The sequence below is a fragment of the Spermophilus citellus genome (genome assembly GCF_964194105.1).
Source record: "Spermophilus citellus genome assembly, chromosome: 2".
Taxonomy (NCBI): Eukaryota; Metazoa; Chordata; class Mammalia; order Rodentia; family Sciuridae; genus Spermophilus; species Spermophilus citellus.
The window spans coordinates 22,997,082-23,022,783 of record NC_138183.1 but is presented as its reverse complement, the minus strand read 5'-3'; the positions used below and the strand labels follow the sequence as shown (position 1 = coordinate 23,022,783).

General features: G+C 36.5%; 1 protein-coding gene and 1 long non-coding RNA gene across 6 annotated transcripts in view; one reads left to right on the top strand and one right to left on the bottom strand.

The window, feature by feature from the left end:
* Nucleotides 1-25,702, top strand: part of LOC308642952 — a 1,001,730-nt gene that overhangs the window by 561,435 nt on the left and 414,593 nt on the right. The window lies entirely within an intron of this gene.
* LPAR1 (lysophosphatidic acid receptor 1) overlaps nucleotides 1-25,702 on the bottom strand; it is a 146,565-nt gene that overhangs the window by 52,574 nt on the left and 68,289 nt on the right. For all 5 annotated transcript variants that reach the window (XM_081279665.1, XM_081279667.1, XM_081279664.1 and 2 more), the window contains 2 exons: nucleotides 19,873-20,031; nucleotides 500-1,247 (listed from right to left, as the gene is read on the bottom strand). In XM_081279665.1, coding sequence (XP_081135791.1) covers nucleotides 500-1,247; nucleotides 19,873-19,917 — 793 coding nt within the window. In that variant the 5' untranslated portion in view covers nucleotides 19,918-20,031. The remainder of the gene's footprint in view (nucleotides 1-499; nucleotides 1,248-19,872; nucleotides 20,032-25,702) is intronic.

Here is a 25,702-nt window from a genome sequence, read left to right as displayed (position 1 = left end):
ACTTGCCTACAAGGTAATAATTATCATAGAATATAAATAACAACTTAGTTAAAATAGACTAATAAAAATAACTATATATGAAAGCCATTCATACTACATAAAGCATTCTATCTGAAAATCTTTTAATACAGAGACTGTGAGGCAAAGTTCCATAATTTAGGTTCTAAGAAATCCTTCAAAAGCTAAATGAATCTGATGGGTTACATATTGTGGTGCTTTCAATACTAGATAACCAAATTCTTCAGTGACATCTTCCCTATCATCATCATTTATCCTATAGCACTGACTCAGAACTTTAGATAATTCTGTAACTGCAGAAATACTGGTAAGCTGATTTTGCCACAGACATTTGATATAGAGCTAACCTCATCCCCTCATAATTCCTGCACATGCACCAAGTGAATATTCACATTGTTATTTACTGCTATTATAATCTAATGTGGTTTATATTAAGACATTGAATATCCATAAAGGAAGCTATAGTCAAGACAAAACTTACCAAGCACAATGACCACAGTCTTCAGAAGACTCATCATAGTGTCCCGATTCCGACGGGGTCCAGAACTGTGCCGAGACATTCTCATAGTCCTCTGGCGAACGTAGCCAAAGATGTGAGCATAGAGAACCACCATTACTACAAAGGTCACCAAATTGAAAATGGCCCAGAAGACTAAATAAGAGTCACTGTAGAGGGGTGCCATGTTGGAACAATTATCAATATCACAGATGCAGTTCCAGCCCACACTGGGTATAGCACCCATAACAATGGCCATAGTCCAGATGACCACAATGACCACCACCACCCGCCGATTGCTCATCCGTGTATGGAGCTGCATGCGGAAAACCGTAATGTGCCTCTCGATTGCAATAGCCAGTAAGTTGGCTACAGATGCTGTCAGGCTGGTGTCAATGAGGCCCTGACGGAGGAGCCATGTGCTAACGGTCAGTCTCCGAGTATTGGGGCCTGTGTTGAACATTAGATAGAAGTAGGCCAACCCAGCAAAGAAGTCTGCAGCAGCCAAATTGGCCATTAAGTAATAAATAGGAAAATGGAAGCGACGGTTGACGTATATTGCCACCATGACCAGTAGGTTGGCCAACATGATGAAGATACAAACTGTGATCCCAAGTCCCATCACCAGCTTGCTGACCGTGTTCCATTCTGTGGCAAGATACTTTCCACTCCGGTTATAGAAGAAGGCGATAGACTCATTGTAGAAGCACTGTGGTTGGTTCATGGCTGTGAACTAAAAGAGAAAGGAGGAAAGATGATGAAAAGAGAAAAAAGAAACCACAGATCCAAATTTAAAGATGTACAGATAACATGAGACTGCTCTGGCACATGCAGCAGAAAACAAAAGCAAAGAATTTGAAAATCTGATCCTGCATAACATCCTGTGATTATACTCATACCCTAAGGTTTCTCACAGTCCTCAAGATTAAAGACAGTTGGAGTTAAATAAATGACAAGGTCTCTGCTTGGTGGTTGCATGTCATTGAAGTCTACTAGAAAAGCCACATGGCCCAGAAATCTTGCTTAAAATACACGAGACAGACAAAGTTTTTGCAGAACACTGCAATTGAACTATTTGCCATAGTAAAATCTATTTTCATCTGTTATTTAGGGAATCTGTAAACAGAGGTGGTTTATATATAGGGTATCATTGCCCTATTATTCTACATTTCTATTCTCACATAGTATGTTCAATCTGTGATGGACATTTGGTAATGCAGGTTCCCACAAGCACCATCAGTTCCAACATTTCAAAGAGGTCACTATGCATCAAAGGTTCTCTGGCCAAAGCCAGCATTTGCTGCTCAACATTCCTGTGGTCAGCAAAGCTTACCCCCAAGACTCCTCAGCCCTAGAATAGCATTCATCAACCAATCTATGATACTAGAGAACTTCTTCTTTTTGGAGGACCTAATGTAACCTCCAAGGAGCAGTTGATATTTGACACTACTCTACAAGAAGTAGAATATATTTAGATTAGATGAAGTATATCTTTTCAAATGTGGAGTGACAAAACTTTACAACATGTTAACTTATTTTTCAGCATCAGTGATCAGAATATATTTGCTTATTATTTATACTCTCACTTGAATCCAGAAGGGATTGAGATAGTCTAAAATAGAATAACAAGGACAGTCAATAAAACTAAAACAAAATTAGAAAACAAAAGGTAACAGAGAAGAAACCAGAAAATTACACATCTCCTAGAAAAAATCATTCTGCCTGAAACCTTAAGTTTGTCTGAGACTTCTAAATATAGAAAATATTTCTTGAAGATACTGCACAATCTACCTTTTTTTTGCTTTGCTTCTAGTAAATTACCTAGCAAATATGATAGTTTTAACTACTATTTTGATAAAATATTCTACTGAATATCCATAGGTTATGCATTTCATGTTTACAAAACATGGAAAATTTCAAAACATCTAAGTGGCTGGTCTTTGGACATGTCCAGACATATAAAGTCTCTTTCCTCATCTAGACTTTAATAGTTTGAGATCACACTTCTACCATTATACTAACATGCTGTATAATTATTGACCTCTTTACTTTTCCATTCATTAAAGAGGTCATGCTCCAGGGGCAAAGTGAGGACATTGTTTTGCTCCTCATAGTATCTCATGTACCTTTCACGGTGTCTCACCCACTAGATATCAGAGAGCTTGGCTTATAGTGTTCCCATCTACCCTATATCTTGTCATTATTCTGGGTAATCTAATTTTCTTGCCTTTCATTTTCTTGACCTCATTTCTAATGACCTTTTCTTCTATTACAGCTCAGCTGCCCACAGTGATGGTCATACCCTGCAACCACCCAGAATTGACTCCCTTTGAAAATACTTGTGACATTCTAATTGCTCATTATGATTTCCTATTCAAATTATCTCACTGGAACTCCAGTACTTAGGTTTTTTGTTTGTTTGTTTTGTTTTCGTTTTGGTACTAGGGATTGAACCCAGGGGTGCTCAACCACTGAGTCACATCCCCAGGCCTTTTTATTTTTTATTTTGAAGCGGATCTCACTAAGTTTCTTAGGGCCTCCCTAAGTTGCTGAGGCTAGCTTTGAACTTACAATCCTCCTGTCTCAGCCTCCTGAGCCACTGGGATTACAGGTGTGCATCACCACACCCGGAAGAACCTTGATTCTCTGAAATTATCTATTTCCTTGACCCTTCTACTTTTCCCAATGAAATACCCTTCCCACCTTCTCCTTTTTTCTTGTCCAGCTTAAATTCCATAATAATTCATTTCAACTTCTTTATTGCTAACACAAGAACACAGTCCCTTCCTGAAGAAATTGGGGCCAGATGTCTTTCACAATTCAGAATTTTTCTGGTTTTAAGAACAGTTATATGTGCATATTTCATGTATAGCATCCCCAGTAGAGGCTGAAGCAGCACTCCATAATCACACATATTGATTTGTGAGGCAAAACATATAAATATATATTAAATTTGATAAGTGAAGGCTATAAATAGCCTCAGGTAAATTATTTCAGAGTTTTGCTACCAAATGAGTTATCATAAACTAATGGGGGTGATAACCAACATCTCATTGGGCAGTTAAAACTAAAACTTAAAGTCTGAAATAATTAATGAATAACAAAACACAAATATTCAGAAATATATTTACAAAAGCAAAGCCCCTGACAGATCTAGTCCACATGGGTGCTAGAACTAGACAAAGAAAAGATGGCTCTGGTGGTTTATTTAAGGGGGTAAATCAAAGGCAGGAATAAGGTTTCAAGGGTGAAGTCTTACTTCATGATGTCTTGCAGTCAGCAGGTTGATTGACATCTTGGCAGGTCACACCTACCTCAGGTGCTGTGTGGGCCATGGCAGAGGGGGATAAAAATTCACACTGTCTCTGGGCAATTGACCAGAGAAAATGTCCACTGGTCATCCTAGAGACACCAGATATTTCTATCCACTGGGCTTCCATGCACGGTGACCCACATGCAACCCATAAAGCTTTCATTTTAGAGCTTCATAAATTTTGGAACTATTAGAAAAGGGAACAGAGGGTTTTATAACTTCTTTGTCACACTGTGCTTCCAAAACAATATATTTGAATAACACCAGTCTTGGACAAATCCAAGTTTGTTGTAACTTCCACAGGTACTAAGGCTTCTGAGAAAGCCTGGAGAAAATTCACACATTTAGAGGTTGATGCCAGCACAAGTTTACCACGTCTCTCCTCAACTGGTAATCTATGCCATGTGACGATATGGTTTCCCCCTAATTATTACTCTATATATTCTGCACAATCACTAAACTACCTAATATTCTCAAACTTTTGAGTCCCTCTCCCTCTTTTCATCAACAGTTTCCAGAGGTAAATTGAAACTATCAGATTGGAACACTTCCTCCCCACAAAAAAAATTACCCATTTAATACACAACTCTTTCACCCCTCTTCCGGGACAATAGAGAACATGTGCTTTTTGCCATCCACGTGCTCTAATCTCATTGCTTCCTACCATTTCAAGAGTCTGTTCTATCAATTACTTCCTTTCTCTTTTGTCTTCAGTTTCTTTCCCATTATCATCCCTCTCTTTTTCTTCCCTTTCTCCTCCCTCCATTACTACTCTTTCCTACGAACATTCCAGATTAAGGCTGTGCCTTCTCTTAAAAAACAAAGGTCCCCCACAATCTCAAGTTCTCCTTTGAGTTTTGATTTTGTTTCTCCTTTATAGCCAAATATTTTCTAATTTATATTCCACTGATTTATCAGTTGATCCTCCTCCACTGGGTTAGAAATCCTATTCAAGTGAAGATTAAATATACAAATACTGTTTCATTGTTGTATAATAGCAACTGTCAGATGGATTTGATGCTAAAGAAATGTTAGATACATTAATACATTAAATACAACTACAAAAATGTTCATAATTTCCAAGTTTTCTTTCTTCAAAGAATATACAGAAAGTATAAATATAAATGTACAACTATTTTTTTCTATTAGCCCCTATAAGCATGTACTTTCTCTGGACAAAGAGTTTTTTTAAGTCAAATATCAAGCTGATGTGATTTTCACAGCATTCCAATTTCTGAAAACCAATTACTAAATCAAGAAGGGATATGTGCAATTTCTTAACCTTTTCCAAACATAAAAACTATGTTTTTTTTCTATTTATTTAAACTTATACAGTTAAGGATAATGAAGTAAAAAGTAAAAAATATATATATATATATATCATTTTTGAGCCATAATATGCTAAGATATTTAAAACTGATGATTTTCCCCAATGGGATTTCAGGTTCTAAATCAGCAGACAACATGTGACTCAGTTCTACCCATTCTTGTTCTCTCATAAACTGAGTGTTGAGCTGGGTACGGTGGTGCATGCCTATAATCCCAGAGGCTTGGGAGGCTGTGGCAGGAGGATCACAAGTTCAAAGCCAGCCTCAACAACTTATCAAGGTCCTAAGTAACTCAATGAGACCCTACCTCCAGATAAAATATAAAAAAGGGCTGGGGATGTGGTTCAGTGGTTAAGCGCCCCTTCAATCCCTGGTACAAGAAAAAAGAAAGAAAGAAACTGAGTCCTGACACCATAAATACTAGACAATATTATAGTGATAAAACATTATTTTTTGAAACTCAGTTTTATCTTCTGTGAAATGAGGAAAACAGACTCAGTGATATATAAAGTCTATTTTAGATTTAAAATTCTATACAAAGAGGATTCTGGGTAAGAACTCTGCATTTCATGAAAATTACCAACTGAATACTCAAGGAACAGAAAAATGTACTAGGAATTAAAATCTTGTCTGGGGATATAGCTAAGCAGTAGAATGCTTGCCTCAGATGAACATGTACCTGGGTTCGATACCCAGCACCTCCCACTATAGCAGACTTATGGAAGAACAAGAGAGGCGAAAAAAGAAAGATTAAATTATAGAATATTTATGATTTGTATTCTTAATGTGCTTTCTTAGGGTACTAGAATTAAAAATAAAATTAGTCATATTGAGATAACAATAATCCCAGTAAAAACTAAATGGAGATTGAATTACTTTCATATTGCCACTATAATAAAATGCTATACATTTAGCAGCTGAACATACAAATTTATTCTTATAGTTCTGGACATCAGAAGTAAAAAGTGGAATCAAACCAGGGTGCTGGCAAGGCTATGTTCCTTTCCAGGGGCTCTACAGAAGACTCTTTTCTTATGTCTACAGACTGCCCTCATTCCTTGGTTTATGGCCCCTTCTACCATCAGAAGCCAGTAATTCCAGTCAAGTCTTTCTCTCAGCGCATCACTCTTGCGTGGACTCTGCTGCCGCGCTCTTCCATTCTTAAGGAACACTGTGATTACACTAATCCCACTTGGATAATCCAGGCTGATCTCCCCTTCTCAAAACTCTTAACAGAATCACATGTGAAAAGTCCCCTTGGCCATGTAAGGTAGGTTACTCAGAGGTTCTGAGGATTAAGTAATAAATATCATTGAAAGTCATCATTGTGCCTACACAAACAAATTGAAAAACAATTTCTGAATTAAAAGCAGCAACACAGGCAATAACATATAAAAATTCCAGAAAATGGAAATGGCAGATAGAAGATTTAATAAATTCACCTAGCACTCAGAAAAGAGGGTCAGAGACGACAAGAACAAAAGAAAAAGATGTATACATAGGAAAAACTTGAGTCCTACTGGGAATCCAAGAAAGACTAAAGCAGAGCTGAAGAAACACAGCTCCAAATAAAGAAAAGTTATTGCTTAAGGAAAAAGACTTCAGCCTCCTGGTTTAAGTTTATATAAATTACAAAACAAAGTTAATTAAAAACAATTAAAATATAGCTTGATATGATTTTGGAATCTCAGGGTAAAAAAATGTTAGGAGTATAGAGAAACAATTAAATAGAATACAACTGAATCACATATGTAAGAGAAAGAACAGAACAACTATAAGCTTTTGATATAGAATTCCTAAGGACAGGACCCACACAATCAGATTCTCTACTTTGTGGAGAAAATGTCTGAGATCCGGAAGGCCCCACATTCATCTACCCTGATGTTTTCACATGAGGACAAAAAGAACAGTACCAGACATGCAGAGTGCAGAAAATAACATCATATGTGTTTACCTCCAAAGGAAAATACCCATAAAAATAAGTCATGAGAAAAGTAAAGAAAAAACCAAAACAACAAAAGCACATGTGCAATAGAGCAAAAACACTGGCAGCAAGCATGGAAACCTACAAGGCATATGACTGTTTTCACATGACTATAAAACAGATATCCACAATAATCCTTAAAAGAAGTTATACCTATAAAAATATTAATAATAATCTGGGACCAAAAAAATCACTAAAGATACTAATAAGATCTTGAACTCAGGGAGCAGAATGTAAATATATGTAAATTTCTCTTATTACTGGGTAAACAAGCAAAACATATTAAACTGTGACAATTTTCAAAATAAATTTAAAATATGCTGATTCAAAACCCACCAAATTAAATAATAAAGTAGGGTGACTTTTCATATTACTGGAGAAAAACAGAATACAAAAGAGAGAAAGGATGAACAATGTGTAAAATGGCAAATTTGTATCGTTTGTCTAGTTAAGATTAGAAATGGTAGGATATGTCAAAATACATTCTACTGTCATGTATAACTAAAAAAGAAAAATTTTAAAAAGTTAAAAGATTAGAAATGATTTTCTTTTTCTCTTTAGAAAAGCAATGTTTATTATAAAAAAATTAGGGGAAAACAAAAATATATTCAGATAAAACACAGTAAATATTTTTTTAAAAGATTACTCTAAAATTCAACTTACTACAGTTAGAAATTTCTGCTATAAGAAGTTATCGAATTTTTCCCTGCCCAAGAAACAAAAATACAGATAAGATAGAAAATTAAATTGTCTTCCATGGCAAAAAATCCACAATGGAGCCCTGTTCATCCTCTAATCACTACATCTCAGGATGACTGGGGGCAGGGCTCAAGGGCTGCTCTACAGAGAAGAGAGTTCCAAATCTAAGAAGTCTACCTCATCCTATCTGTGAGGGAAGTCATAACAATTCTGCCAAACCTAAATTCTGAAGGGGCACACAGGCTATTCATCCTCATTGTACACTTCATTTATTCATTCACACATTCACAAGCATTCACAGAATACCAAGTATTCTGTGATACCATGGACTGCATGATGCCTGCCTTCAAGGGACACCAAAATGATACACCTGACTGTAGTAGAGCCACTCTCAGTTCATCTGATGCATTTTCTAATCTCCTGCAAGACAATGACATGTTCAATAACCAAGAGGAAGAGGGAACACCTGGCATAAATTCACAGACTAGTAATTATACCTATGTGAGTTAGTAAGTATTCAGGTAAGAATATAAATATGTACTCTACTGACATACTCTTATTAAAAGAGAGGTTTTTATCTATCCTGGAGAAAGAAACAGAAACAAGGTATAAATCAGGCCAACACTGTTCCCTCTTCTGATAAAGCATAACAATGACATGGGTGAGGACCTGATATATGGCCTCTGCTAACCAGGTCTCTTCCTGATTTTGATGCCCACCAGTTAACTTGGTCTTCATCAAGTTCCATAACTCCTCTGAGATCTCAATCTCCATAAAGACTCTCTAAGACCTTTTCAATTCTAGTTCTTAAATGCAAAATAATCAGACCTTGACATACTTCCTCCCCCTATAAAGATTAGAAAAGTAGCACAGAATTTATTCAAATACCATTAAATTTATGGATAAGAAAAATATTTCTCATCTTCTTAGAGTAGTCTCCAGTTAGAAACAAGAAAACAAAAAATTATGATTTCCCACTAAAAGTAGAAGAGAGGCCACAAAACAATACTGATAAACTCCAAAAGGTATTAAACCTAGACTCCTTACAATTGCTGAAGAATATGCAAATTTTAAAAAGCTTATCTGAAAAAGTACATCAAGTACCACTTATAAAGCAACAAAATACCTCAATATAACATATAAATATGCATAAAGCAACTATGGAAAACATAGTAATTGTAGGTCAATGAAAATGCTTTTTCTCTGTCATAGCCTTTTTCCACCAGGCTAAGAACAGGTGGTCCTCATCATCATCACACTTTCCAAATTTCCAGAGAATTCTGTGTTGTCCCCAAGAGGAAGAATGGTAAAAATCACTAAAAACCCTACAATGTGCTCGATATAAAAAATGGGCTTTTAGATACATCACTGAGCTAAAAGAAAACTGCAAATCATGTGATAGGCTGCCCTGGCAGCAGATTGTATCAAAGACTCTGGGGACAAGATTTTAAAGACTACTAGGAAACAGAAACCCTTGGCCTTGACTGAGGCAATGAATTAGAAGTGATATCCACCCATAAAGCTAGAGCTCTTAAAGATCTCCACATCAAGAGAACAGTATACCAGGAAAAATCAATAATCTACCTTTTTGCACTTCAGAGAAAAGGAAGCAGGTCAGTTTTAATTTAGCCTCCAAATTAGAAAATAAGTAAAATAAAAAGAGTCTCTTAAGAAATCATAACCTCAAACATATAAATCACAAACGCTTGGTATGGAAAATTAGACTCAATTCTGAGATCTCAACAAGAGGAGAAATTAATACAAACCATGGTCCTGAATTCATGATATTCCCATAACCCTTCCTCGTCTATGTGCCTAGCCCTCACAGTATAGCCATGCAAGATTCTCTCAAGTTAGACTCACTGATCATGAACTCATCATTCCAAAAGAATAACAGCATAGGACGGAAACCATGAGCATACGCAGAAGAATCAGAGCACGTCCAGGGAGTGTCAGATAATGAATGAACCCAAACTGAGCTGAACAGATTGTGGTCCCCCTTTTCCACTACTGCAGGTTCAAGAGTTATACTTTCCATTCATACTCCTTAATAGGTAAATATGCACACTTGGCTTAAAGTCTAAAGGTATTCTCTTCCCTTAATCTGCTTTCACTCTAATGCCTCCACTCTCATCTTAAATGTCTCTGTAAGCTTATTTGGTTACCTTTGTAAGAAACCAACATAACCATGTTACGAGAGAGAGAGAGAGAGAGAGAGAGAGAGAGAGAGAGAGAGAGAGAGAGAGAGAGAGAAAATCACCGATCTTATTTAAGAATGTAAGTGACAGCTCCTAAATAAAATGCGAGTAAATTGAATCCAGCAATGGGTATAGATGTAGATATGTAGATAACCTATAGATATGTAGATAACCATAGGGTTTGTATATGTTAAGTAGAGTTTATTCCAGAATCCAAAGATGATTTAACATTTAAAAATCGGTTAATATAATTAACCATTTCAAAAAATTTAAGGAGAAGAAGAAAGTCATTTGTCATAAGACATGGAAAAAATGTTTTATAACTTTTTGGGGGTGTGGGGTACTAGGGATTGAACTCGGGGCGTTCAACCACCAAGTTATATTCTCCGGTCCTATTTTTTTTTTTTGTGTATATTTTGTTTAGAGACAAGGTTTCATTGAGTTGCTTAGCACTTTGCCATTGCTAAAGCTGGCTCTTGCCTCAGCCTCCCAAGCCATTGGGATTACAGGCGTGTACCACTATGCCTGGCTATAACTTTTAACATAATTTTTTTAATGACTTTCATGATAGTTTGGCAATTTAGACTTAGAAGATAATTAATTTCCTTAAAAAAGGTGGCTACCAAACACGTATAGTAAACTGTCAAATTTCATGGAAACATTCCCTTTTAAAACAAAAACAAAACAAAGTTAACTCAAGTGCTTTTACATGCACTAGTGGTTTTGTTAGGCCAGTAAAATAAGGGGGAAAAAGAGGAAAGGACAGGGCATCACAGAAAGTTAAATACAAACTACAGTGAGATCCAATTTATTTCCTTGGGGTTGGCAGAAGTTAACAACTCTGAAAAAATCAAGAGTTGGCAAGGACAATCATACAGTGCTGGTGAAAGTACAACAGTACAATAGCTTTGAAAAATAGTTTGGTGAAACCACTAAAACTGGACATGTTCATACTCTAGCTTGAAAATTCTAACCCTGGCTAGGGAATAATCACATATGTGCTTAAAGAGAACAACAAGAATTTTATTTACCAAAAGGCAATTAAGCAAAGTGGGTATAATACATACTAGTGACTAAAGCAATTTCACAAATATACCTGCAGTATACTATCCTTATGACTGGGAAAAATTTGCAGAGATCTACAATAGATATTTTATATTTTTCTCACATAGTTATATATCTACAATCAAATGTGGAGAGAATGATAGATATTAAGTTTTCTAGGCCAAAGGGTGGTAAACAGAGTTGGAAAGGAGTATCAGGCACTTCAACTTTGTAATTATTCATTTGTTTTATTTACTAAAGTCCAAAAAATTATGAAGAAGTTAAATCAAAACAAAAGCTGGGTAATGAATACATTATGGTATTGTAATTCCACATGTTTCACTGTGTTTAATGTATTTTATTTAAAAAAATCTAATTCAGTCTGAGCCATTAAAAAAGAGGGGAAGGAAGGAGAGAGATGTAAAATTCCTCTAAAATGAAGGGAAAAATATTACTCTTTTTTAAGATGGAGGATCTGTCACTCTATTACTGTGACATGTGTCCTTTTGAAAATTTTAAATCAAAACCCAAAGGACTTAAACCTTCATAAACCAAATCTCTAAAGTGCATTCACTCTTGAACTAAAAGATCAAAATGATTTTGCAGTTTGTCCTGTGAGAAAAATGCAACATTATTTCCCAATAGTCCATTCTGTGTACAGGCTAATAACAGAATGTATATTTCTTTATCAACTTGTTCCATTTTGATTTTAAAAGACAGGGTTATATACTTCTTTTCAGTGTTTAACATCTTCTACTACATTACCTTATTGTGCTCTTTTATTACAACATTGTGTGTCTCTATAAACTATACTTTCTTTTTCTGTGGTTAGGTTAGAGAAAACCATAAAATATGCAATAAAAAAGCAGCATGTAATATTTAAAATAGAATTAGCCTCCTCTTTGTCCAAACCTTTTTAAAAAATGCAGGCAAAAAGTACATATAAGAATTCTGCTTAAATGTATATTCCTAAAGCATCAGTTGAAACAGTAAAATATAATGATGTGACAGATGACTATAATCTTCATATTTTATGTTCCCTATCATTTGCCACCTTATTTTTTCTGCCTTTTCTTTCTCCACTGCCACAGGATTGACTTCCCATGTACAGGGTTTTGTTTTTGTTTTCGTTTTTATACCAGGGATGCCCAACCACTGAGTCACATCTACAGCCCTTTTTAAATTTTTTATTTTGAGACAGGGTGTCACTAAGTTGCTTAGGACCTTGCCAAGTTGCTGAGACCGGCTTTGAACTTGTGATCCTCCTGTCTCAGCCTCCCAAGCCTCTGGGATTACAGGTGTGCGCAACAGTACCTGGCCCATGTACAGGTTTGATGGTCCTTGTATTCCAAGCTACTCTTGAAAGAGACAGTGGGCTGAGCAGCAGCTGAGTCTCTCTGCAAGGACATGTCTCACAGAGGTGGAATTTACACCTATCCATGTCATCTCTACACAACCCAGCATGTCTGCAAAAGGTAAACCCTGAACTATTGCCTGAGCCACTGGGTCATTGGCTGGAATTCTTGCTGGGTCCTGCCCTCCATTATTTTTTCAGGTTGTTCTGTAACCTAATCAACCACAAGTAAGATAATGCTAAGTAGAGTTCTAGAGTATGCACAGCCCTCAGAGTTAGGCTCATACCTGAATCCGATCTTCCTCCCAAGCCTGAACTAAGACTCCAAAAACTCCCTGTGCTGGCTGGTGGAGGTTCACTTAAGTAAAATATGTTTTGAAATCACCTGCTGGACATTCTGACTTTGAAATCAGGAAGCCACCTAGTTCAACAACAACCACATCCTACTCTTCTTTCTGCAGGATTTGATCTTTTGCTAAAAGTTGTCTAAGTCTTTGAAAGTTGCTTTATTGCCACAGCCTTTTCTAATGCTAAGCAGTATATATCAACACACTTTCACTTCTATCCAGCCTGAGCCTGCTTGAACAATCATTTATGAAAAGGGAAGATTTAACTAAGGACAGTGCTTAAGTGATTTTATACAATTAGCAAAAGGCAGTACCAACACACAGCAAATATAGGCTGAGGTTTTGTTTTCTTTTTTTCCCATGACAGTTTTATTACAGCAAGTTACAGATCTTGAATTTTTTCATTTTTATTTATTATTTATGTGTGTGTATTTTTTTGTGGGGGGGGGCGGGCGCAGGCAGTGCTAGGAATCTGACCCAGGGCATCTCTCATGCTGAGCAAGCACTCTATTACTGAGCTATACCACTGGACTCTTAGGATTATGGTAAAAATAGCAGGCCATTGTCCCACCTTTATGTTTATTCATGGCAAATCTGCAAGAAAAGTTCAAATAAAAGTAGCTGGTGAACTTAGGAGTGTGAAAAGAAGAACAGACAAAACACAACTATGAGCAGTAAGAAAGAAAATACCACACACTTTGAGGTGTAACTCTATTAATCATTAAATATTAAGCCAATTAAAAAATGTATTAGAAAGAAAAATCTACAAACAAGAAAGCTATCATTGTGGTTTACCCTAGGTTATCCTGTACATTTTATCTTATGAAAAGAAAATTTAAATGTGCTCTCAGATTCCAAAGGAAGATATCCTCTCTAACTTTATCTGAGTTTATAAACAAAGAAGGGGCATAAAAGAATTTAAATGGCAATATGAGAACAAATCTAATTCCTAATAGAAACATGGTTCAAGATGGAGTAAGTCAGAAATCTCAATGTTTATGTCCATATGCACTTATTCCTGGCAATACATTGGAGTTTTCTGTAGAGTGTTTATCCTTTGATGGATCTTCTGGCATAACACATATGCACATTATATACACAGACCATATGTAGCAGGAACCACTTTCTCTCTGTAAAGAACTCTCAGAATAATCAGTAGGAAAATGGAAAGAACTAGCATACCTGGTATCTATTAAAGGGGTTGATACTATACAAAACACTGAGCAGATATTTTGTCATTTAAATTTGTGAGCACAGTACACATTATTTTAATTCCATTATTTTATTTTTTATTTAAAAAAATAAAGCTGAAAGAGATACTTACATTGAAAGGCCTTTTAGCTACAATGGCCTCACTTCGAATCAAAATCTGTTTCTAAGCCTATGCATTCTCTTTCTCAATTGCATGTTAGGGAGTCAGACCACACTATGTCTTTGTTATGTGTCACCAGAAATTTCATATAGCAATTAACTCATACTGCATTAGTTCTTCATTCTATCATTCATGCATTAGTCTAAAAGAAAGCACTATCAGAAGATATGTTATGAGATACAGAATGTTAGAGATACAGAACTTAGTAACTGCAACCACTGTAATAATTCATTTATATTGGAATCTTCTGTGTATGTCTCAATTTTATATTCAACAGTGAAATAGTCTGATTATCAATATAATCTTCTTTATTTAGAAAATAAAGTAGAAAAATGGAATTACATTCTTAAACCTTGTAAGACAGAAAATGCTTTTGTGCAGATCTCATCAATGTTTTTTAACACACTAACTGCAAAAATGCTTTTCAGAGAAACAAGTAGAGAAATCTGAATACAAACTGAGTACAAAAGTGATAGTAAAGGGTTTTTAATTTTGTTTAATGTGATGATTGTATTGTAATTATGCAAACAAATTATTTCCTAGAGATGAATACTGATATGTGAGCGTTGTGATGAGATGACATGCTACCAGGATTTACTTTAAAATGCTTCTCACACTCCCACCCCCAAAAAGGGGAGCAAGTAAAACACTATGGCAAAATGCTAGCAACTACTGAGTCTAGATGGTGGCTATATTGAGAGTCACAGTATGATTCTTCATTTTTGTGAATGTTTGAAAGTTCTAAGAAAAACATGCAAAAATCTTTTAACTTCTAAAAAATGCAACTCATTTAATGTGTAATTCAGTTGTTTTAATCCAAAATACTCTCTAATAACATAAATAAAACTTTCTAAAATATATATATATATTGTAAATACAATGGAATTTTGGAGAATCTATAGGTAACAATGTTCAAAAACACTTGTCTTCCAACAGACAACATGCAGAGAGACCAGCCACCTTTTATTGGAATATTGAAGAAGAATTAAAGAAATACTTTAACTGAAAGCTACCAGAAAACACTTGGAAAGATCAAAATATATTTATGTCCTTGGCTAAAAACCAAAACAGTCCCTCAGCACATGAGAGACAGAATGAAACACCTTGTAAAATGCTGAAGGAACAGATTCCTTCCTTGCTGAAATCACAGGTGTGGGAGTTAAATACCTTGTTCTCAGACACCTATTCTGCCTCTATTACCAGCCTTGGATTTGAACAAAGCCAAATCACACACTCAGATATTAAACTACTGACCCCTCCATTAAAATGAAAACAGCCTGATATAAGTGGCACACACACATAATCCCAGCTATTCAAGAGACTGAGGAAGATTGAAAGTTTGAGGCCAGCCTCAACCTCAGTGAGACTCTATCTCAAATTTAAAAATAAAAAGGGACGGGATTAGAGGTCAATTGGGAGAGCACCCCCATTCAATCCCAAGTAGTATCACCAAAAAAAAATTTAATTTTTTTAATCTAAATTCTACTTATTCTACCCACAACTTGATCAACCACAATTAAGGGAATGCTCAACAGAGTTCTAGAAAGAGAACATGGCTACTGAGAATAGCAACTTAAGTTTTTCAGTTTCCTATCCCATCCCATACCCTCAATGACCCCAAGACATGAACACATTAACTTCACCTAGTGATGAACAGGTTTCCTGCCTTCAAACACATCCTTGGTGCTTCCTGTGGATAAGGAAGCTCTTTATCAGCTCAGTGTTTGGAAGAGCAGAACTGTAAGTCAGCAACATCCTGAGGCTTCTAGTCTAGTTTCGCCCTAGGATTCACCTAGCTTTGTAAGGTGCTTTCTCAGCAGGAGAAAACCAAAATCCGGCTCGCAGCAGCAAAGCAGAGAATACAAACTTGTCCCACTTCAAAGCACAAGGCCTATCTTTCACTAACAGCACAGCAATCCCAGCAGTGGTGACAATGAAAGCTTTCTTCCTTATTATTGTTTGAAACAATTACAGGCTATTGGTTCGTATTAATTAGTTTATGTCTAGTATTAGGCAGCCTTAACTAGAAAAATGTTTTTGTTATCAAATGAAACAAAATCAAAAGCTTTTTCTTTTTTTAATTGTTGCTTTTACCTTGGAAAAATATTTTCAGGACTTTCACACTTGAATGTGAGTGTATCTTTACACTCTAAAAGAATTCACTCTAAAACAGCGTATAAGTGCACATGCCGGACAATAGCAGGCTAAGATGTCTAAATGAACTTCTCATTACTTGCTGTCTAAGGAGATTCTGCATTTAAATAATTTTAACTTTCTCTGAACATTGCTAATGGAAGAGAAGACATCAGGCTTAGAGGCAAGGGCAAGCTAGCCTTGGACTACGATTTGTACAGATTCCATTGGAAGACTAACATATAATTGGGCTCATAAATAATCAGAGGATCCTGGAACAAGTGACCCAATGGCCTTCATCTCTCCTAAGCCACCTCTCCTTGTGATCTAATGCCCCAGCTTATTGCTGACTCCTTTAAAATCGGAAGTTCCCAACATGTGGCAACAATAATGAGACAACAACCATGGTTGACATTGATAGAGAATTTGTTCAGCAGAAATGTCAAAAATCAGAGCTTGAATCCAGATCTAAGATTCCAAAGCCTGGGTAACCAGTAAACAACATAGGCTTCTTTCAGATCAATATTATATTCCTTAATATAATGTGCAAGGCCCTGCAAAATCTGCAGCTTTACAACCTAACTCATGACATTTACCAGTTTCTGTAAACACTCCATCCTAGCTAATTTCAAGCTACCAGTATGAAAAAAATCTGGCTCACAACATTCTTAAAAACGTAACAATTGGCCCTTGTGGAGTAGCAGAGGTGGTTCCAGGAACATCACTGTTTACAACCCCATGCCCTACTATACTGTGAGCACCCTGAACCAAATTCTAAGTACTGCACCCGGTCTCACCTTGGGACATTTGACATCTGCACCTGCTCTTTCTTTCTCTTACTAAAATAATACACTCTTTCATTAGCTCCCTTCAAGAAGTCTTGCCTGATCCTTTGAGTCCTTATTTTCTGGGTATTCTGCTTTACTCCTGAAACATCTCTACTTCCTGTCTCATGGCACTTGTGACACAGGGTTGTAATATTTTGTTCCCTAATCTGTGCATCTTCTACTATGTTTCTAAACTCCAGCAGGACAAAAGCCTTATTTATCTTATCTACACTTGTATCCCCAGCCTGCTGTAGAGCTTGCTAAACAGGAACAGTTGCTAATATCATGGGCAGAGGTGCCAGAAACTATTCTAAGTTTTATACATGTTTTCTGAGATCATCTTTAAAACAACTCTCTGAGGCTGGCTCCATTACTGCTCTGCCCATTTTGTATATGAGCATATGGAGGAACCTTCAAGGGGTGAGCATCTTTCCCCATGACTGGGTCAGTAAACGCTGGAGGCAGGATTTTAACCCAGACAGTGTGACTAGAGGGCCATGTGCATCCTTCAAGAAGTCAGCGTTTTTTGACCATTTTTCTTTTCATTAGTGATCCTCTAGGAAAAAAATTTAATTAAATTTAAATTATCTTTAATGGAAAATTAAATACTAAACAGCATTTTGCTGGGTAGCGTTAAGCTTTGGAGGAATTTTTCATCTCCCAAGATCCAAATTTGGCCCTCTTGGGGACAATATCATTCTATTGGAAATGTATGTGCTGAACTTTTCACTTTGGATTTAAATTTATGTACCATATGTTTGTCCCTAAAAACACATGGTATCATTTTACAGTTTTAATGATATCTTCCTATAAGAATTATTTGCATCTTTCTCTGCCCCCCATAAGGTTCCATAGGGCAATATAGCTATGTTGATAGCCTCATTTTTTTAACTAGAACATAGTATTTCAATCATATTTACATACCTGAATTTATTAAGTCCTTCCACTATTGAATATTCAGAAAGTTTTATACTTCTTGGTTTTTAACCAATTCTTCGATGAATATCTTTATGCATTCTTGCTTGATCTCACATGTGAGAGTTTTTATAGGGATGTGCAAAAGTATATAATTTTTATATCTATTGTCAAATTACCACCCTCCACCCCCAAGTGGCTGGGCCAACTAATCTTCCAACAGAAAATTTATGAATACACATTTCCCCATGTGTTTATATTAAATATGGCCTTTTTCTGCCTTGGGTGGTGTTAAACATTCTAATTAAATGAGTCATTTGAAAGTATTTATATTACCCATCAGCTGATAGTAGTTTGTGTAACAGAAAAGTGTGTGTAGACAGGTTGATGCTGTTGGAAATGCTGACAAATGACAGGGACATTGGCATGCTAAAATACCTAGACCAGGAAACTTGCTCTAGGGCCTACTCACTTCACATAAGGCTAAGAACAGTCATTACCTGAGAACAGCTGCACTGGACTTTGAAATGGTGATCTTGGGTAACAGGCACTAAATCTCTCTAGCCATTCTCTAAGACTCTCAAGCACCAAAAAAACTACTGAGGGTAAAGAAAACCAAACGTCCCAGGTCAATGGATGTTGAAAGGGCAATGATCCATTTATGAGAAAGACAAAAAGCTCATGATGGAGGTAGCACTAAAATGCTAGAAAAGAATACTAAAGCTGTGAAGTACAGCAAGGACTTGAGCCACATGATAAAATCCCAGGTCTTTGCGGGGAAAACACTTAAAGTAAATGAAGTAAAAATGTCCCTTTTTCCTCTCTCCCTCTTTTCACTCTTCTTTAAAAAGAACAGGCACCCTTACTCAAAATACATATGAGTTTCAATAGCCTGCAAAACACAGGAATAAAAGTGTGTATCATCAACTTTCAAATTTCAATCCACATGGCTCTTCCTTTTTTTCTTTAACCTTGGCCTAAAAATGATTTTCATAAATGATTCAGAGTGATGCCACACTCTGAAGAGTGAAGCTAAAAAAAGAAATCATGGGTAACTATACTCACTGAGCCCCTTCCATGTACCTTCCATATATTCTATCATTTAATTAGGTGAGGAACCTGAAACTGAGAAGGGCGGCATGGCTAAGGCCCTTAACCCAAAAATCCAAGGCCCAGGGATGTGAACTGAGGCGTGCTGACTCCAAGTCTGTTTCCCTATTGTACCACGCTGCTGCTGAGCCTAAACGAGTTTACTAAATACTCAGAACAGGTTATCCAATAATCCAAACAAAGACAACGTCCCTGCTGTACCACTGCATTACCCTTTGGTGTACAGGAAAATTACCTTGACTACCATCCAAAAGTTTCTAGAACTGCATTTTGTTTCCAAGTTCCTACAACAGGTCAGAGCAAAATAATAATTCTAAGAGGAAGACAACAGGGCAGCATTGCAAAACTTGATCCATTCTGAGTTATTTCATTAGCACCCTTACCCACCCACCCCCCAAAAAAAAGAAAGATAAAAGAAAGGGATAGCAGCAAAATTTACTACTCACTTGTCTTGATCTGGAGTCTGATGCCTAGAGTAACAGACATCCTAAAGCACTGAAAACCAAGGCCCCTGCCAACAGAGGCCAGCTTACTAACATCACTTGTTTATTGTTCCAGCTGCTTCCTGAACTAAATGGCACCTCACTCACAAAAGCACCATTATCCAAGCACCCACCAAATCATAAGAGATGCACACAATCTCTACAGTCGAACGCTCCTTCTGAAACTCAATTTAAATATTCATGAAAACTATGATCAGCTCAAATCTCTGCTAGTGTGAATTACTTACTTACCTGGGGCTGTGAAATCAGAGGGGTGGAAGTAGAGGCAGCAGCCATGACAGCTCTGCAGCGGTAGGTAGTGATCAGGCCCCAGTACTACAATGCCAAAGACAGAAGCCAATTCTTGTGGTCACTGATCAGATCAGGGTCATGCTAGGAGAAACTGTGAACCTAGAAAGAGACAGGAAAAGTCACAATTAGTGCAAGAGGACTGGTGCAAGGAGTGAAGTACCATTGGCTACAGGAAATAAAAATCCATACACCAAGTGCCAAATACTACAGCAAGAAACACAGGAATCCAATAGGAAAACTCCAATATCTAAAAGCCATGACTTCTGTATCATTTGTCCTAGTGATATTAAGTGGATGTATTTTCATAAGTTTAAATTTAACTCTTCATAACAGCTAGAAGTTCTGGGGAGGTAGTTCCAAGCTAGAGAGATGATGATGAGGAGAAGCCATCCAGTCATTAAACAATAAACTAGAAAGAAAAAAAAATGATCCCCATTTGAGAGCTGATAGTTTATATACAAAGGGTAAAGAGAAAAAACCATCAAGTGGTTAGACCCTACCCATTTACAGATGAAAAAATAATTGAAGCTCAGAGAAGAGAAGGGACCAAATAATTGAACATTTTATTTAGTTCACAGAAGAGCCAGAACTAGAGCAAAAACAACCCCAATTCCCAGTCTGGCATGAAACGTAAGAAAGTCAATGTGGTCCCTGTTTATGTTTCCTCAAACAACTTGGTCACCATGTCCAAGATTTAAGACAAGCAAGACACCCAGTGTCAAGGAATAGAGCACACACTTCCATATGTGTGAGGAAGAAGAATTCCTACAGTCCTGACATACTCCAGGAGAAGATGCAAAATAAGCACAAAATACAACAAAATTTTCTCTCCTTAATATGTTCACTAAGAAAACTTAGAAAGATGCTAAGTTCCCAGCAGGAGAGCATGGCCCCAGTTCTATTAAAACACTGAGATGATAGTTTCAATGTTGCAATTAGTTCAGAAGGGGAATTTTTTTTCATCTTAAAAAATTAAGAAAATTCTTTCACTTTTTTAAAAAATTCATTTTTAGATGGTTTTCATCCCATCTAGTAATCTCCTTTTTTTTAGCACTCCAAAGATATTTATGGAACATCTGCAGGAAACTAGGGACATAATGAAAAAGACCTAGTCAGCTCCTGCTGTAAACATATAGTTCCACTAACATGCAGGGTGATGCCTGAAATACTTCTAAACTCTAAGAGAATGATACTTTTCAAAATAGTAAAAGTAAACTGGAGTTCATATGACCCAAGTCTTCTGTAGAAGGAGTAGTGAAGTTGGACAGTTAATATGAGTCCTCTGACCCCAAATCCTCTGGTGCTACTCTAGATTAGCTCAATGATACCAGACAAGTCACAAGCTCAGAAGAGCTGCTTTTGTTAAAAATGACCTAGATTTCACAGCAACTTCTATGAACTCTTAAGTTTTATTTTATTCTGTCTTCATGTATTAATCCTTCAAGTTATAGGTTCAATCACTTTAAGCTTTAATTGTTTTGAACTGTGGAAACTTCCTATGCTCTTCTGTTAAAGTGATAATTTTTATTAAAAAGTAAATTATAAATCTCTCAAGCTATTTTAGCAGGACAATCAACACTGAATTCTATAGCTGCTCTGAGACAATACTGACATCCTTAGTCCTCCTTTTTAGAGGGAATAAAAGACCTGTTGTGTATCAGACTGTGAATTTAAATGAACAGCCCAGGAAACAGGGTATGTATACAGAAATGCCTTTCTTTATTCATGAGGCTTCCAGAGTGATAAGCCTACCCCAAGGGAATTACAAGACCCCATCATGCACTGCTTTACACTGAACATATTCTTAGAGTCAATTTGTGCTAATCCCTTTTTTGTTTCTCTTTTCTCCTCCTTAGGTATTTACACTTCACATTGCCTTGCTTTATGCTGAGATGGACATATGAATACATAAATGTATCATGATAGCCAAAAAAAAAGCAAGCAAGATTCCACTCTTAAACAATCATACTATATTCTTGGTTCCAATTCATTTCAGTCAATCTCGGTCAATCAATATAACCTGAAGATATTTAGATACTTTCAATATTCACAGTGTAGGGCAAAACAGAGACCTGGCCTATAACAAGGAAAGGATATGGCCTACTAAACCAATATGTTCTATGGCATCATTGCTGATAGTCAACAAGTGAAAGACTGGGGTTCAGTGAGAGCCCACGGGACACTGAATTCTGGAGCAGTCATAGCACATAGAGTCCAAGGCAGACACTGTTAGCTCACTTCAGAGGACACATTGAGGCTTTGAAGTGTTGTGCGACATACTTACAGCCACACAAGCAAGAATGAAGAGAGCTGAGACCTAAGCCAGGATTGACTCTACGTCCCAGCCCCTTTCAAATACACCAACCCTCCAAGTGAATGAGAATTAAGAGGAGATAAAAAAAAAATGCACAGAATATCTTAAAGGAAAAACTTCAGAGAGTCCTGCAGAAGGCAAGATGAAAGTTAGGTGGCCTGTGGAGTGACCCTATGACACAGAAGCCTGGGCTTCTCTCCACTATATAAAACTCTGTGCCCCTTATTTCATGTTTCATATACTTGAGATGCCTAATCAGATTTTCAATTCATATTTTTAGAAAGAAAATAAGATGTAAAATTAACTTCTTTCCCATAAAGTATTTGAGATCTGTCTAGTTTCAAGACTTTTGTTGAACTCATTAGCACATTACAAGCACTCTTTATAAAACAGTGCATGATTACTTGACTCTGCCAAAAAGTAAGGGCGAAACAACATTAAAGATATAAACCAGTGTTCTCTTGGGAATAATGTCCTAAAATTACCACGTATCTATTTGCCAACTGATTCACAAAACTGCACATATCATGGAAAAACGAGACATGTCCTAAGTAAAAATGCCCCTATCTAGCAGGGGAAGTTGGTTCACTTTGACATACTAGACTCTCCCACCTGACCAAAATCCCATGGTCAACTATGGAGTTGACCAAGAACTTTTAAAGAAAAATACCCTTCTTTTAACTCTTCCAAGTACTTGAATACCAGTCCCAGCTTTCTTCCAACCTACCATCAACCTGACTACATTTCCTTTGCATGAGCTCCTAAGCTGTGTTCTAGCTACTGAAAACACAAAGTAGTGTGGGTTTTCCCCACTGACATCAGCTGCCCTTGGGTCATGATTTTTGTTCCTTCTTTCCTTCCCTAGTTGTCTCCATTTTCCATTAGGCATTTTTCTGATCTATATAACTCTTCTCAAAACTATAAACTACCTCTCTAATATCACTTACTTTGAAAAGATGAGCTTTGTCATCTCTTCACTGGATTATTCATCCTTACAGTCATTGATTATGTAATATGCAATATGAATTACCCCTACAATTTAAATCATATGCATAAAATACAAACATAAAAATTCATAGAAACAGAAAGTAGAAATAGAGGTACAAGGGCTGAGAGGAGGGAAGAATGGAGCATTAGTGTTTCATAGAGAGCTTCAATAGGATGATGGAAATGTTCTAAAGATGGAAAGTAGTGAGGGCTGGGGTTGTAGCTCAGTGGTAAAGTGCTTGCCTAGCACATGTGAGGCACTGAGTTCAATTCTCAACACTGCATATAAATAAACAAACAAATAAAGGTCCATCAACAACTAACTAAATAAATATATGGAAAAAATCTTTACCTTTAAAAAAGTGGAAAGTAGTGATGTTTGTATAACAATGTGAATGTAATTAATTGCTACTGAATTGTACACTTAAAAATGTTCAAAAGAGGTAAGTTTTATGTTACATTTATTTTACCATTAAAATTTTTAAAAAGGGAGGGGTTAAGAACATAAGCACTAAGGAATGATGTGAAACTATTTCTTATATAAAGAAGCATAGTATAGTATTATATCTAGACTATCATTTAAAAATGAAAAATATATGCAAATGAAATGAAATAGCCAGGATAATGCAAAATGACAAGTATAATTTTAGAAAAAAATATAATTTCTAAATAAGAAAACTATGCAAATAATCATTCCTCTGTGACAGATTACCAGAGAAATGATCACCTGGATGTAAGAATAGGAAATATCTGAATCAGTCACGAAAACTACCCCTGGATTGATCCTAATTATTGCTTAAATCTCCAAAATTATGTACTGGAAAGGAACACTGGGGGAGGTCTACAAAAGAACAAGGCACCATTCCCCCTTCATGTGAAACTGGAACTGCATATACAGAGAATAAGCAAATGAAAACTCCACAGACCTGGAAGGATGCCCTCAATACAGAGGGACGAGGGCTAAAGGGGACTAAGCCAGGAGAAAGCTGGAGAACATGTAAAATGCACTACCTCTTTAAAAAGTGCTCCTGGCTCCAGAAGCCAGCCAAGTGAGTACTCCCTGGCTGCATTCACTCCTGATTTACATAGGGCCATGAAGACTGCCCCAGAACACGTGAGAAAAAAGGAATGCTACTAGCTGGCTTCTGAGGACAGCAGCCATGCCAAGTGACAATGTCCTTGCTAATCACTGAGTGCCACACCAAATACCTAAGAGAAAGTCTCTGGTTTGAGGCAAACTTCCATTTGATTACTTATGGAGCCAATGCTGGCTTCCTCCCAGGCCTCACAAGAAGATGAATTTCTAGTTGGTAAATTAAACTACTACAAACCTTAACCTTTTTCCTTCTTCTGGATTTCAGTCAAGCAATGACTCATAGAAGTGTCTGAAAAAAACAGAGTGCAATACCTGAGACTGAATATGCATAACATTTGGTCTCCAAGGATAAGCAACAGAGAAAAACACAAATCTACCAGGCCAATAAGACATATAATTATAGGTCAAAATAACAGAAGACTCTAGAATTACAGCAAATATTTAATTGAGAAATAAGTGTACTACTTATTTCTCAAGTAAATATACTTAAAAGGGAAAACTTCGGAAAATTTCTAGCTCATGGTCTTAAAGTTGCTGAGGACATAGTAGCATCTTACATGGTACAGGTAGTTGTGGAAAGAGATGCAAGATCAAAAAAGAGTATGCATTAACCAAAAAGAGGAAAAGAAAAGAAATCTGACTTATGGGCTTGAATGAAGGCAATCGATAAAGCAGAAAATATACTAGTAGAGCAGAAGACAATGCAGAGCTCCCATGTGGGGAAATGCTACATGGGCAAAGACTTAACAGACTCCAAAACAAAGAGAAAAGATGAACAAAAAGTACTAAAGGAAGAAAGGAAACATCATCACTGGAAACAGGAAAGGGTAAGTTTATCCCAGTTTTAGAAAGCTGTTACACCAATACACAATTTAAGTCAAACAGGAATTTTTCAGACTTGAAATTTCTATATCATTCTGCAGAGGACTTGACAATCTGGCAAAAACAAGCAGAAAAAAACCTCTGTCCCCCAAACCTGGAAAATAAAAAAAAAATGAGATATAAGCAAGTCATAACCATAACTTGGTTTTCTTAGCAAAATAACATCTGACACCCGACTTACATCATCTAAGGCGTAACAGAAGATTTTTCTTTCTGGAATCTGAGCAAATGAAAATACTCAACAATAGTAACAACAAGAAAGAGATACTGCACTCACTGAAACAAAAACAGCAAGCTTAAAAAACAATGATTCAAAACTCAGAAGGACTGGAATATAAATCTTTAAAGGTGCCCAAAGTATAAAACAAAAAACAAAGTAAAGGAAAATAACTAGCCCAGACTATCTAAGAATCTAATAGGTGAAATTGCAGAATGAAGGAGTAAAGGAAACAGAAGGAAAAAAAAATATCAAATACCTCAAAATGTTTTCT